General features: G+C 43.6%; 1 protein-coding gene across 1 annotated transcript in view; it reads right to left on the bottom strand.

Moving 5' to 3' along the window:
* Positions 1 to 1,297: 1,297 nt before the first annotated feature.
* MUC13 (mucin 13, cell surface associated) overlaps positions 1,298 to 14,986 on the bottom strand; it is a 31,542-nt gene continuing 17,853 nt past the window's right edge. Inside the window, exons 14-19 of the mRNA XM_065671391.1 lie at positions 14,514 to 14,639; positions 9,064 to 9,175; positions 7,435 to 7,472; positions 5,982 to 6,069; positions 4,711 to 4,903; positions 1,298 to 3,545 (exon numbers count right to left, since the gene is read on the bottom strand). Of these exons, the coding sequence (XP_065527463.1) occupies positions 3,495 to 3,545; positions 4,711 to 4,903; positions 5,982 to 6,069; positions 7,435 to 7,472; positions 9,064 to 9,175; positions 14,514 to 14,639 (608 nt within the window). The 3' untranslated portion in view covers positions 1,298 to 3,494. The remainder of the gene's footprint in view (positions 3,546 to 4,710; positions 4,904 to 5,981; positions 6,070 to 7,434; positions 7,473 to 9,063; positions 9,176 to 14,513; positions 14,640 to 14,986) is intronic.

Raw genomic sequence — 14,986 nt, 5'->3', positions numbered from 1 at the left:
TGAGATTCCCTAAAAACCCATGGTTTCTGCTGGGGAAGCCATTCCTAGAGAGCAGGGGAGCACTTCTTGCTGGAGGAGAGGCTTCTTTTCCCTTACCCATGTTCCTTGGATTGGAAGGAGTGCTCTCACTCACCTTGAAAACAGTATCTTACCTTCATTACTCTTACTTGTTTATGCCTCCAGCCTGGCATGTCACATGCAGGATCTACATATTAACAGTCTCATAAAGCAAACAAGGTGTGGTTTTCACCAGCAGGTTATCAGAAAAATGCAAAATGCTTCCTGCTTTTAGGCCTGAAAGGTGCTGCCTTTCACATGCAAGTTTGGATGCTGGGCTTTGTTGAGGAGTGTGTGGTTGCAGAGTTTTACATCTCATTTTTGAGCTGGTTTCAGGCATAAGCAGTGCAAATGGCATAAGATCCAGCAGGTCTGATTAAGCCCATCTTTACCCCACCATCCTGCCATATTACTGTGGCACAGCTCCTCCAAGACAGCTGTTCAGGCCCAAGCTCTTATCCCACCACTATGCACGGCACCATACCTCTCCACTGCCACCCCACACCACCTGAGTATGCTCAGGTGTATCCAGTGGCATGGGACTTAAGTAATCCCAATGTATCCATGCAAGTATGTGCTATAACTACACAAGCTCTGTCCCAGCTCTGTTAATGGTATTTAGTACATCTCCATGCATATGTGCAAAGCAATTACACTCTCCAGTGTAGTTTTTGGACTGGGATAAAAGTAAGTGGCAGACTAGAGTGGCACCATCTTCCACCATCCTCCGTGGGTCACAGGACAGCAGGACATCCTGTGTCTCTGGGGAGAAGAGAGATGGGAGATCCCAGGACATGAAATGAGTTTTGGCAGTTCTCTGAAGCCTCTTGCCCTGGATGTGGGCATCTTGTCTCTCACACTGACAGATGAGGATAGCATTCAGCTCCCCTTTCTCTGGATTTTGAAGGATGGGCAGCTGAAACAAAGTATGAGCCAAATGGTGGCAGTCATAAAACACCACAAAGACTTATTTTCCATGATCACATTTCCCAACAGAATTATACATTGCTAATAGCCAAACAAAAGAGAAATATCTGAAAGTTTGCCTTTTCAGTAAAGAATTCCAGTCCAGATAAAATAGCTGTAGTTGCCTTTGAAATGCCAGAGCAGTATGGTTACATCAGGATCTGATAGCCCCTCCCCAGCATGGGCTAAATGAGAACCAATCACAGTTGCAGAAGGTAGCTTTGAGCTAGAGCAATGAAAATTCCTATGCAGTTAAATGACACAAGCACCTGACTCTTTTTGCTCCTTTTATTACCAGTGACAGCAAATAATCTAGGTATCACATCCTCAATAAAGTTTTGCTGCATTGAAGTTTCATTTACTGTTGAGCTTTCAGCTGCACTTCCAACCACTATTTGTTTGCAGAAGAATAAGAGATAACGCTTAATAGTCTTTCTATGGGCGTCTGCAGCAGGCTACTGTTACATGTATTTTAAGGATCCTCTGCACGAAGCTGATAGAACCTGGCAATTAACTTCAATGAAAGACCATGATGTATGGGCTTTTTCTTGATAAAGAAAAAAGTCTATTAGACTCTATGTAACTGTGAGTTTCAGTCTGCTGTATTAAGTAAGGGAGGAGTAGGTATCTAAGCAATAGCAGCTGGCTGAACCAAGTAAGTCTACACTGGGCTTCGTGACTCCTTTTTTGATATTTGTTCTGCTGTATCCCAACCATTTTCCCAACCAGCTGGAAGAAAGAAACAGTGAAAACCTAGGAAAATAACAGAACTGAATTTACACCTTTTCTCACCAGGCTACTTCTGAACTACTGCCCATTGCAGGCAGTTGAGAGAGAGCCAGGTCTATCTTCCTTTGCTAGAGAAGCCACATGAGAAAGATCAGGGCTGGTTAGTTCTCAATTTTCAACTGCATAGCTGGTGAGTAGGAGCTGGTTTTGATCACCGAGAACACTGGAACAATCCATCTGCATGCACATCCTGGTAATCCTGGTAACTTCTTCAGCCGCACACAGTGTTTTCTACCACTGGCCCCAGATTTGTCATTTAAGCCGAAAGACACTTTCTTTTTAGCTGTGTGACATTAGCAGACCCATACACACAAAGCTGCCACCACGGCGAGCATCTTGGCCAGCATTTTCAAAGCTGACCAAGTTGCACTAACTACTCAGTTCCCACCAAAAAATAATTACAGAAAAATTATGCCATAACACACTAAACTCTTTAACTTCATTAATATCTAACACTATTTCTGATCAGAACCTCTGACTGAAAGCTGGGTGCTGATGGAACCAGTCTGTGCACACTTGCATCTAAACCCTGCACAAGTTGTAACATAAAACAGTCTCTGGAATTGTAAAATACCCCACTTACACCACTGGGAAGTGATATAAAAAAAGCCTTGGTACTGTGAAACAATGATTAATAGGAAAAATTTTAACAGGAAAAGCTAAAAACCAAAACAAAATGTAACATGGAATTAAGTGATGCTGTAAATGAGTTTAACCTTTAAATATACATAGATATTTGTGCATATCTATTATATATATATTCACAGAAATGTTAATGCTAGTCAATGGATAATTCATACTCAGTAAAGTATGGTAAAATGTGGATTCTTTTACAGATTTATTGAGAGTGTCTAAGAAATTAAAAAATAAAAAAAAAAAAAGCCCCTCAAACAAAATCATTCAATGGAAATACAGAATATAAGAGAAAAAACTGGTAACACTTTCCACAGGAACTGAGAATGTAAAATCAATGTGGTTGTGCAAGGTGAAGAATAACTGTTTGTTTGAAGATATTGTTTCTTGTCATTGTATTGGGAAGGAAGGCTGTGTAAAAGATCAGACAAGTACCATTGTCTCTCACAGCACGTGTCAGCAGAGATCTGAACAGAATGCTTTCAGATAGGAAATTTTAGCGGGTTGAGGAGGGGGAAAGACTGTGTCTGATGTAGTATAAAGAAAAAGGTTAGGTTCTCATGAAGAACAGTTTTGATCTTCCCAAAGCCATGCAGGCTGCCTCTAGCTGCAAATCTAGGCAAATCTGCAACTCTAGCTGCCATCTAGGCAAAGATCAGGGTGATGACATTTTTCAATATCACACATATTGCCTGGACCATCTTCCAGAAGAACTGAAAAACAGCAGGTTAAACCCCTGGTATCTTGTCTACACTCACTTTCTTGCCATTGTACTGGCCTAAAAGAATTTTGGTGTTCACTGGAGCCAGCTCATTCTTGTGAAAGTCATTGTCTTCCTCCTACCCTCTGCTTCATTTTTCTCTTACTTCAGAGAGTTGTCCATGATCTCTTTCAAGCAGGGGTTTTCGTTTAGAAAATCTTCAGAGAAGCTGGGGCTGTAGATTTCGTTGTCTCTTGTGCTGAAGTATTTGGATTGGTGAGAGGCTGTGAAACGATTTGGTCTGACCCATTGTTGTGGTGGTCATCCATCTTTATACCGCTCTGGTCACTTAATATTTGCTCTGCATCCTAAAGCCCTCACGCTCCCGTGATATTTCATACTGAAAAGAATTCGGACAAGAAAAGAAAGAAATAAAGAGTAACTCTGGGTCAGAAAGCTCCTTTCTCAGAATAGTTCAGCATGTAGCACACTGCATGTGGCAGCCCTCTGTGACACACCAGCTCCCAAGGACCACCAAACAGGCAGATTTTCATCAGTGAAAAGCTGACATCTTTGGAAAGTTAGAAATGCTAAAATCCATGTGAATCTGATCAAACAACTAACTAAACAGATGTTTTTCTTCTCTTAATTGGCAGCTTTTGAAAAGGTTTTTTTAAGTATCAGGTTTCATGATGGTTTAGGCGTCAATTCCGCAAATGGAATATAAAACAATTAAACATTTTTTCTTCTCTAAACAGGAGTAGATTTTTGCACCATAGAGGTGTCATTTAAAATGAGACAATGTTTTCCCCATTTACTCAACACATGTAGAACCCAGCAAATCACAGCATAGTACTTCTCAAGACCCTGCTCCCTCAGCAGGAACCTTGCAGAGTTCAAAGATGAAACAGGCAGGTTTTTTTCAGAACACACGGTCCAGCTAATGAGGCACCTCTGCTGAACAGACTCCCCTGGGCTGTATCAGTGCAACAGCTCTGCTAGCTTTTTCATGGCACTTCAGCCCTTTGCAATGCTGCAGCAACTGTATAGGCTCTTGCTGTGAAATAGGCAGTGCAGAGTGGGTGGGAGAGCACCCACCCTCTGGGCAGCTCTGCCAACTTAAGCTGATTCTAAATCTTGCATGAGATTGCAGCCAGCAAGTGCCACTGCGGCACCTATTGACACTATAGCTGGCTTAAAAGAAGCACAGGTTGAAACAGCCTGTGATGCTTGCATGTGCACCTGTGGTGAAGAATGTGTTCAGTCAACACAGACGGATGTCCTAGAACACAGCAGACCACTTGGTAGCCAAACTGTTGCTTTAACCTTTGCTTTTCACATATTCCTCCTGAGACTCGAGGATGACTACTGGGGCTCTACAAAGGTCTTCGTAAGATGAGTGCTGATATCTGTATTAAGGGATTTTTTTCAGCTTCAGCTGCAGTTATAACTTCATACCACTTTGGCCTTCTAGATCAAGGGAGGATGGACAGAGTGGGGTTTCGGTTCCAAACATGTCTGTAGCCCACAGACACAATTCCTGTAGGCCTGTGTGAAACACTTACCAAATCATCATATTGATCTCTGTTTGTTGAACTCATCTCATATGGGTTGTTTGGCTGATACCCTGGGTTCATATGGCCAGAAGTGGTCTGGACTCGGGGGAACATCCTGGTCTGTCCATCAGCATAGGTATTTGAGTTGGAATGTCCTGACTTTATCAGTCTTTTCTGCTCTGGATCTTGCCTGTGTTTGTTTCTTCAGAGGAAAAAAAAGAACAAGGGAGTTTAAGACCTTTTAGTAAGCCTCATTTATTAAGTCTAACTTCTTGAACTGTCCACTACCGCCTTAATTTGAATGTTCAGTCCTGTTCTGAAACCTGAAACATTTTTCTAGCATACCTATTGCAAAACCCTTGTTATCAATGGTAGAGTACAAAGTTTGGCATCTCCTATCACAAATGGGGCTAATCTCCCAGGAGGGACAGAGGGGCACTTTGACCTCTTTCGACAGGTTCCTAGAGTGAAGAGGTTTCCTTCACCACCACTAGCCCTAACTGACTATTCAGAGGAAGAAATGAGGCATTCCTTAGGCCCAGTTAAACAAAAGGTTGCCCTCATGTCTGCAGCCAAAGCTGGACACTCAAATGATACATTTGAATTGTCTGTGATCACAAGTCCATACATTGCACACACACTTGTGCACCTGCTGGCAAACTGTACTGCTATGGGCAGTCTTGTAGGCACCTTTACGTGAGCAGCACTGAGGAACTGCTTGAGTATTTCTATATTTATGGTATGCAACACAGTATTTCTATATTTACTGTAGGGAGGGAAGTGAAGAAGTGCAACTGCAACTGGGAATTTGCCAGCACACCAGGAATAGCAAGCTTTAAAGAGATTCTTGACTGGAAATGTCACCTGTATTGAACTGAACAGGGCATGCCAGGCCTTGAGCTGCAGTGCAAGCAGGGAAAGCTGCAGAGGGTCTGAATTTGGGCCACACAGCTTTCTGATATCAACATCTTTCTTCAGTCTTACCTAGATGCCATATCAGTACTGGCTAGGGCAGGATTAGGATTAATGTGTTAAGGTGTATATTTTGAAGACTTGGCTGAAGCTTTCATAGTTGTTTTCACAGCAAGAAAATAAATAAATACTTCTGGGAAGATCACACAGGCAAAACCAAATTCTAATGGCTGCATGACTTAAACGAACTCGTCTGTCCAACTAGGCATGCAACCACATTTGCAGCCACGGCCCTCTCTAAATTTCTGCTAGTTCTCTACAAACATGCAACAATGCAGCTTCTATTCAATTGTAAGAAATACTCTTACCTTGCTGAAACAATAGAGACTGCTATCAGCAAACTCAGGATTATGGCTCCAAGCACTGTACCCACTATTATAAGGATGAGTTCCGTATCTGGGAAGAGAAAAACAAACCACCAAACCAAACAAGAAACATCAACTGAAATCTTATGGTAAATATTGAAAATTAAGTCTTTGCCCTGTCATCTTACTACGAGGTGGAGTGGTAGAGGAAAGAAAGGGGGTCGGGGGAAGGAAAGGAGGAAAGTAGGGAGAGAGGAATGAAGAGAGGAAGAGAGAGAGGGAGGAGGGAAGGATGGAAAGGAGAGAGGGAAGCAGGCAGGCAGGCAGGAAGGAAGGAAATTTTTTATTAGCCAATCCAAAATTTGTGTTTAAATTCACAATGTGTTGATTTTGTGCTGATTAGCTTTTTCATTTGGTTTATAAAAAAGGTCTTAAAATTCCCAAAATTTCACTAGAAAAATATGTTCTATATGACAAAAAAGTGTCTTTCCTTCTAAACATTTACACCTGGTAAGACTCACTGTGCTGCACTAAAACTACTATTCATCAATCCCCAACCTCTCAAGCAAAACCAAAAGAAAACCCTTGAAAATCTCATAGCCATAGAAACAGGTATGTTAAACATGGATAATTTAAGATTGGAACAGTGTGAGACTCTAAAGGGCCACATAGGTAGACCTTCTGCTCAAATAAAGCCAAAGGAAGTGTGAGAAGCGAAGAACCACAATTATTTGTGTTTTAAACTTCCTTCAGCTGTATTAGATGTTCTGAGTTTAGGCACATGCAAACAATGGAAGACATGAATAATGTCCTCACCTAAACTATATGATGATGGAAACTGGCAAAGTTGAAGCAATCACCTGCAAAACTGACTCAGAAAAGGGAGGATGTTTTGGAAGGTCCATCTGATTAGCTTTTTCAGATGGCTACAATTATGAGATAACGTGGAGTCATCATCTCTTCACTGGCATAGAGTACTAGATACTATGCAGTGCTTGCAAGGTAAAGAACAAGCAAGAACCAGTGGCTAGATATTAAAGCAGAAATATCAAATGAGAGTAATCCACTGACTTTTTAGTAGAGACAGCAATTAACCACAGGACAAACAAATCTATTGGTGCTGAGTCCAGCCCATTGCATGTCTTTAGATGAGGACTAAATGTTTTTCTGTTAAATAACCTGTGTTTGTTAGACTTAAAACTACTGGGCATTATGCAGAGGTATTAGAGGAAATGCTACTGTCTGCTTGAACGTGAGTTTCAAGAGGATTTTTACTTCCAGGCAACAGTGGAATTTCACTCATTTTTTTCTAACATTTTCTAGTTATCAATACAGCATGGTGGCAACCCTAATAGGGGATAGTGGCACTCCTCATTGCAAGCACATCTCAGGCAGATTAAACACTACCAGTTTTTTTTCCATGCTATAATTTAAAATCAGAAATTCTTGTACTTACTGTCCATGCAGTCCTCCCCAGAGTAGCCCACTGAACAGCTACATGAGAGCAAAAAGGAAAAAAAGGGAAAGAAAAGAAAGAGAGTATCATCAAGCGGATGATCTTTAAGGTCCTTTCAAACACAAACCATTCTATAATCACAAAACAAAAGCATAATTCCACCTTTTATAAGCAATTTCTCCACAAGGTGTGTTCATTACAGTTTCCTTTTTAATGCTATCTTTATATTGAATTCTTTAGTTTCATTGTTAGAGTAAAACAGTCTAATATTTTCAGAATGATTGGTGAGCCGCACACTCAAAATTTTGGGTTCTTAGCCTGAAAAATGTCAAGAGGGCCTAATTTCTCCAGAGAACTAACCACTACATCTCTGAGTCGCTTGGAATTCCTACCCACTGTCTTTAACAAAAGCGTCAATACAAGGTTTATAAGGACTGGCAGGTCTTAACCTTCCTCCCTTACTAGTTTCTCATATTTAAAATACATTGACTTTACTGTAAAAATGTTCAGTGTGTAGCAGCACTAACTACAGAAAGAGCTGAATTAATGGATATGGGGAGTAAGGTCCATCTGCTTATCCACGAGAGCAGAGCACAACCTGTCACTGTATTCAGCTTCACCAGCAAACAGTACTGCTCTGTTCTGATCCTGAGCTAACAGAAATTCCTGCAGAGAGAAAACCAAACCAAAATAGCATAGGTCTGAAAGTTATCAGGAAAGAGAGTCCCCTCTGATATCAGTGGAAACTGCCCAGAGATTTGGAGTAAGTCTTGCTTGATGCCTGTTGCTTACTAAATGCTTCAGCATACAAGTTCCTATGGCTCAGTTACTCTGAAGGAGTATATCTTGGTTTCAGCTGGGATAGAGCTAATTTTCTTCCTAGTAGCTGCTGCAGTACTATGTTTTGCCTTTAGCCTGAGAATAATGTTGATAACACACTGATGGTTTAGTTGTTGCTAAGCAGTGCTGACCCTAAGTCAATGACTTTTCAGTCTCTCATGTTCTGCCATTGAGGAGTTGCACAAGAAGCCAGGAGGGAACACAGCCAGGACACTGATCCAAACTAGCACAGGGGGTATTCCATACCACAGCACATCATGCTCAATGTATAAACTGGGGGGTGCTGGCTGGAGGCATCGATCGTTACTCACAGGCAGGCTGAGCATGGCCCAGTGGGTGGTGAGCAATTGTATCGTTTATCACTGTTGGTTTTAGGGGTTTCTTTCTTCCTCTTCTTGTTGTCTCCCTTTTCATTACATTTTTTTTTTTAATTTTAATTATTAAACATTTGACAGCTGGGGTTAAACCATGACAGAATAATTCATGTTTATGTGGGCAACCCTCAAGATAAGTGTGAAGCAGCTTATCCTCTTCACTGGCTCACAGATGACCTTGAATCTCCTTGAATTTCCCCTGAGGTATTATGATTGCACACCAAAAGCTAATGCTGAGCAGTTAAAATGCCTTATCTTGTGACATCATGGGCATTTGTCCACCTGCTAAGGCACCTCTCTCATTCACGTAGCTGCAGCCTGTTCTTCAAGGTTGAGGGTGACCCCTGTGTTAGATGTTCTTTTTGCCTATCTTTGCCTAGAACACAGGAACACAAGAAAAAAAATGACTACTCACGGTACACAGCTATCATCCTTCTTTTCAAAGTTAGCCATGCATTTGCATGTTGGAACTGCTCCTACTCTTTCACAGTACTTGTTTTGTTCTGAAGAACAGCTTTCACTGCAGTCTGTGTTTTCAGAGGGAAAAATACAGAGTGAATTGAAGGTAGCCCCCCCAGAAAATCAACATTGGAGAAATCTCCCCTTCCACCTTTTCTTTTTTTAATTGTACTGTAAACACACACAACTTCATTGCACTTCAAAGCACCAGAATGGCTTTTTTTAGGGCTATACCTGTGTAGAACAGAAACTGAAATATAAAAGCACAAAACTGGAAGCAAACGGTCTCTGTTTAAAACCCTAGCTCCATCCATAGGCAACAATGACCTGCAATCTGATGTCACAGCAGATAAGTTGTATTACAATTGATCTAAAACTCCTGCAGCAGGTGGCTGAGCTGCGGAATGCTATTAGCGGGCTTCAAGATGTCAGGGTAGCTGAGAGGAAGCAGGGCTGCTTGCTCCAGCCCCATACTGTGCGGGGGCCTCAAACTTCCTCTCCAACTCATGAAGAAAAGAAGGAGGCCACCAACCCGGGAAATTGGGAATTGGTGACAAAGAAAAATAACAAAAGAAGGAGGAAAAGGACAATTAAAGGCAAGGGGCTTCCTCCTAAATCTGTTGTCCCCACGCAGAACCACTTTGCTGTCCTGCAGGAGACTAATGAGGAAACAAACTTGCACCACAAACAGCCGGATTATGCACGGGTTAAGATCTCTACTGGCGCTACAAAGAAAAAGCGGCGGGTCATAGTAATAGGGGACTCTACTTAGAAAGGGACGGAAGCACTCGTCTGTCGGCCTGACCCCATCTCGAGGGAGGTGTGCTGCCTACCAGGGGCACGGATCAGGGATGTTACAGAGAGGCTGCCTGCTCTAGTAAGTTCCACGGACTATTACCCGCTCCTGGTGATCCATGTGGGTGCTAGGGATATAGGTAGTAGTAGACTGGGGACCATAAAGAAAGACTACAGAGCCCTGGGAGAGGTGGTTAGGGGCTCCGGTGCTCAGATAGTCTTTTCGTCAATTCTCCAGGACACAGGGGAGGACCAAGAAAAAGCTAGGAGGATTGGCCAGGTCAATAGATGGTTAAAAGGGTGGTGTCATAGTCAGGGGTTTGGGTGTCTTGAACATAGGACTGAAGTTAGTAGGCCAGATCTACTGGGGGCTGGTGGAGCTGCTCTGGTAAAGAAGGGGAAGAACAGTTTTGGTAGGAGGCTTGCCAGACTGGTCAAGGAGGCTTTAAACTAGATGTGTTGGGGGAGGGGGGCATCATTCCATCCCAACACACCCAGTCAGTTGCCAGCACCTATAATAAATGCTCGGAACAATGTAGATATATTCCAGCTGCTCCAGCCAATGAGCCGGCTTCAATTGGAGCTCGTCTCAGATGCCTCTATACAAATGCCCGTAGCATGGGGAGCAAACAAGAGGAATTAGAGATGTGTACACATCTACGGGGTAATGATGGTTTAATTACCAGCTTACAGTTCTCATCTCCTTCATGTAGGATTCAGTGATTGGTATATTTAGGCAAGCCTCTGTGTTCAGGCTGCCCAGGGAAGTGGTGGAGTTACCATACCTGGGGGTATTTAAACGACATATAGATGGGGAACAAACAAGAGGAATTAGAGATGTGTGCACATCTACGGGGGTATGATGTAACAGGCATCACATAAACATGGTGGGATGGCTCCTATGGAGTGTTGGAATGGAAGGTTACAGGCTCTTTAGAAAGGACAGGCCTGGCAGGAGGGAAGGGGGAGTTGCCCTTTATGTTAGGGATAGGCTGGAGAGTATGGAACTCTGTCTGGGGACAGGTGAGCAGTTTACAGAGAATTTGTGGGTCAGGGCTAAAGGGAAAACAGCCGTGGGAGACATTACTGTGGGGATCTGTTACAGGCCGCCTGATCAAGGAGAACCTGTGGATGAAGCTCTCTACAGACAGATAGGAAAAGCCTCACGCTCGCAGGCCCTTGTTCTCATGAGGGATTTCAACCACCCTGACATCTGTTGGAACGATGGCACTGCACAGCACAAGCAATCCAGGAGGTTCCTCGATTGTGTGGAAGACAAATTCCTTCTGCAAGTAATAGAGGAGCCGACAAGGAGAGGTGCCATGTTTGACCTTGTGCTCACCAACAGGGAAGGGCTTGTTGAGAATGTGGTACTCCAGGGCAGCCTTGGATGCAGTGATCACGAGATGGTCGAATTTGAGATCCCCAGGACAGTGAGAAGAGCGTGTAGCAAGCTCACTGCCCTGGACTTCAAAAGAGCAGACTTTGGCCTCTTCAGGAGCCTGCTTAGTAAGGTTCCATGGGATATAGCCCTGGAGGGCAGGGGGGCCCAAGACTCTTGGTTGATATTCAAGGATCACCTGCTACAAGCTCAGAGTGCTGCATCCCAACTAGAAGGAAGTGCGGCAGGAGGGCCAGGAGACCTCATGGGATGGATAAGGAGCTGCTGAGGAAAATTCAAAGGAAAAAAGAGGCTTATAAAAAATGGAAGCAAGGACAGGCGGCCTGGGTAGAGTACAGGGATGTTGTCCGGGAAGGTAGGGACCAGGTTAGGAAGGCTAAGGCCCAGTTAGAATTAAACCTAGCCAGGGATGTTAAGGATAATAGGAAGGGATTCTACAGGTACGTAGCAAACAAAAAACAGACTAGGGACAACACAGGCCCCCTGAGGAAGCTTTCGGGAGAACTGGCTGCACAGGATTTGAAGAAGGCTGAGGTTCTGAATGACTTCTTTGCCTCGGTCTTCACTGGCAAAGGCTCTGACTGCACAACCCAGTTCCTAGAAAGTAGATGCAGGGGCTGTGAGAATGAAGACCTTGGGCCCACTGTAGGAGAGGATCTGGTTCGAGACCATCTTCAAAATCTGAACGCACACAAGTCCATGGGACCTGATGGAATCCATCTGCGGGTCCTGAAGGAGCTGGCGAATGAAGTTGCTAAGCCACTGGCCATCATATTTGAAAAATCATGGCAGTCAGGTGAAGTTCCCGACGACTGGAAAAGGGAAATATAACCCCCATTTTCAAGAAGGGGAAAATGGAAGACCCGGGGAATTACAGACCAGTCAGTCTCACCTCTGTGCCTGGCAAAATCTTGGAGCACATTTTCCTGGACAGCATGCTAAGGCACATGAAAAACAACAAGGTGCTTGGTGATAGCCAGCATGGCTTCACTAAGGGGAAATCCTGCCTGACCAATCTGGTGGCCTTCTATGATGGGGCTATAGAATTGATGGATAAGGGTAAAGCAGTTGACGTCATCTACCCAGACTTGTGCAAAGCGTTTGACACTGTCCCACACGACATCCTTCTCTCTAAATTGGAGAGACATCAATTTGATGGATGGACCACTCGGTGGATAAAGAACTGGCTGGACGGCCGCACACAAAGAGTTGTGGTCAATGGCTTGATGTCCGGCTGGAGACCAGTAACGAGTGGTGTCCCTCAGGGATCGGTGTTGGGACCGGTCTTATTTAACATCTTCGTCGCTGACATGGACAGTGCGATTGAGTGCGCCCTCAGCAAGTTTGCCGATGACACCAAGCTGAGTGGTCCGGTTGATACGATGGAGGTAAGGGATGACATCCAGAGGGACCTTGACATGCTTGTGAGGTGGACTGATGCCAACCTCATGAAGTTCAACCATGCCAAGTGCAAGGTCCTACACCTGGGTCGGAGCAATCCCAGGCACAGCTACAGGTTGGGCAGAGAAGAGATTCAGAGAGGCCCTGCAGAGAAGGACTTGGGGGTGCTGGTCGATGAGAAAATGAACATGAGCCGGCTTCAGTGTGAGCTCGCAGCCCAGAAAGCCAACCGTATCCTGGGCTGCATCAAAAGGAGTGTGACCAACAGGTCGAAGGAGGTGATCCTGCCCCTCTACTCTGCTCTTGTGAGAACTCACCTGGAGTATTGTGTGCAGTTCTGGTGTCCTCAACATAAAAAGGACATGGAACTGTTGGAACAAGTCCAGAGGAGGGCCACGAGGATGATCAGGGGACTGGAGCACCTCCCGTATGAAGACAGGCTGAGGAAGTTGGGGCTGTTCAGCCTGGAGAAGAGAAGGCTGCGTGGAGACCTCATAGCTGCCTTCTGGTATCTGAAGGGGGCCTATAGGGATGCTGGGGAGGAACTCTTTGTCAGGGACTGTAGTGACAGGACAAGGGGCAATGGGTTAAAACTTAAACAGGGGAAGTTTAAATTGGATATAAGGAGGAAATTCTTTCCTGTTAGGGTGGTGAGACACTGGAATGGGTTGCCCAGGGAGGTTGTGAGTGCTCCATCCCTGGCGGTGTTCAAGGCCAGGTTGGATGAAGCCTTGTGTTGGATGGTTTAGTGAGAGGTGTCCCTGTCCATGGCAGGAGGGTTGGAACTAGATGATCTTGAGGTCCTTTCCAACCCTAGCTATTCTATGATTCTACGAGATTCAGACAGGTTAAGGTCCACAAGGGCCTACAATGGGCCACACTTACACTGGGTCACATCTCACTGGACTTTATTGTAGTCAGCTTTCATGATTTAATCATGAGTGTTTGCAACATTTGTTGTTTTTCCTAAAATCTCTTATCTCAGACTTTTTTTTCTGTAGTGTGAAGATTTTAGTTTTCATGAGAAGAAAATAAGGTACATCTCAGGTGTGTAGAAATATAACCAGAGTACTCATTAAAAGACTCAAAAAAGCAAGTAAATAAAATCCCAAAAACTAACAGTTCCTAAAAATCACATAAATCTTTCTTCCCATAAAACCCCAGATAATCACAGATAATGCCATTTTATAACTACAAAAAAGGAACAGAGCTTTAAGAGGTCATATAGTCAATCATGAGACTTCCATCTCTGTCAGAGTCTCCGCAGCTGCCTCCATGTAATGCCTAGAATTTATTCCCCAAATTTGTCTTGGCAGAGAAGGCTGTAAATATTGGATTAAATTTAAGTAATTCAGTTTAAGATCATAGAGTGTTTTGGGTTGAAAGGGACCTGAAAGATCATTTAGTACCAACCCCCCTGCCACGGGCTGGGACACCTTCCACTAGACGAGGTTGCTCAAAGCTCCATCCAACCTCACCTTGATCACTGCCAGGGATGGGGCACTTTTCCATCCTTTACCTATTTAACTTTTGATTCCTCCCAAGAGTTTAAGAATGCATTTAATGAGTTGCCTACTCCCTGGTTTCAGTGATAATTTTAACAGGCTTTAGTATTCTATTCTACTAGAACAGAATTATGAGTGTGTTTAAAGTGAAACATGAGAATGTGTTTCTATGGTTTTCTTAAAAAGACAAACATTCTCTGATTCTTAGAGGTTAGCACATTTGCAGAGCACCCTTTACAAAAAGGGACTGAGACAGGGAATAACAAGGTCAGCATTCCAGGGATAAAGTAGCCAGGTTCTTACCTGAACAAGAACGTTCATCCCAGTCTGTCTTTGCAAAACCATCCTTGCATAAGCATTCTGGATACATAGCATCTTCACAGCGTGTGGTTTGCATATCACATTTAAAAGCAGCACAGTACGTTGTAACTTTAAAAGAGAAACGGTCAGGAAGCAAATGTGAGCGCTATTAGTATGATTTCACAGAAAGGAGTGCACTTGCTCAGTAAATCATAAACCAATTATTTAGTAAGTCTGAAAAAAAAAACCAAACCAACTGCAAGTCCTTTTTTTGGGGACATCAGTATCACAAGTATTTGGACCAGTCTTTCTTTTCCCTAGCTCTTTACAAGTTAAGGTCCTGTTTCCATCACATCTTCTAACCTTCTGTTTGTCAGCATTCTACAACTGCCTCCAAACCTTCAGATCTCCCAGTCCACCACGAGGGAAATTCTACCCCTAAGTTCATATTTGGAACTCTGACTTTCTGACTTACC

Source organism: Lathamus discolor, chromosome 3 (genome assembly GCF_037157495.1).
Source record: "Lathamus discolor isolate bLatDis1 chromosome 3, bLatDis1.hap1, whole genome shotgun sequence".
NCBI classification, from domain to species: Eukaryota; Metazoa; Chordata; class Aves; order Psittaciformes; family Psittacidae; genus Lathamus; species Lathamus discolor.
Note: the sequence above shows the minus strand (reverse complement) of the source record. Positions and strands in the feature narration are given on the sequence as shown.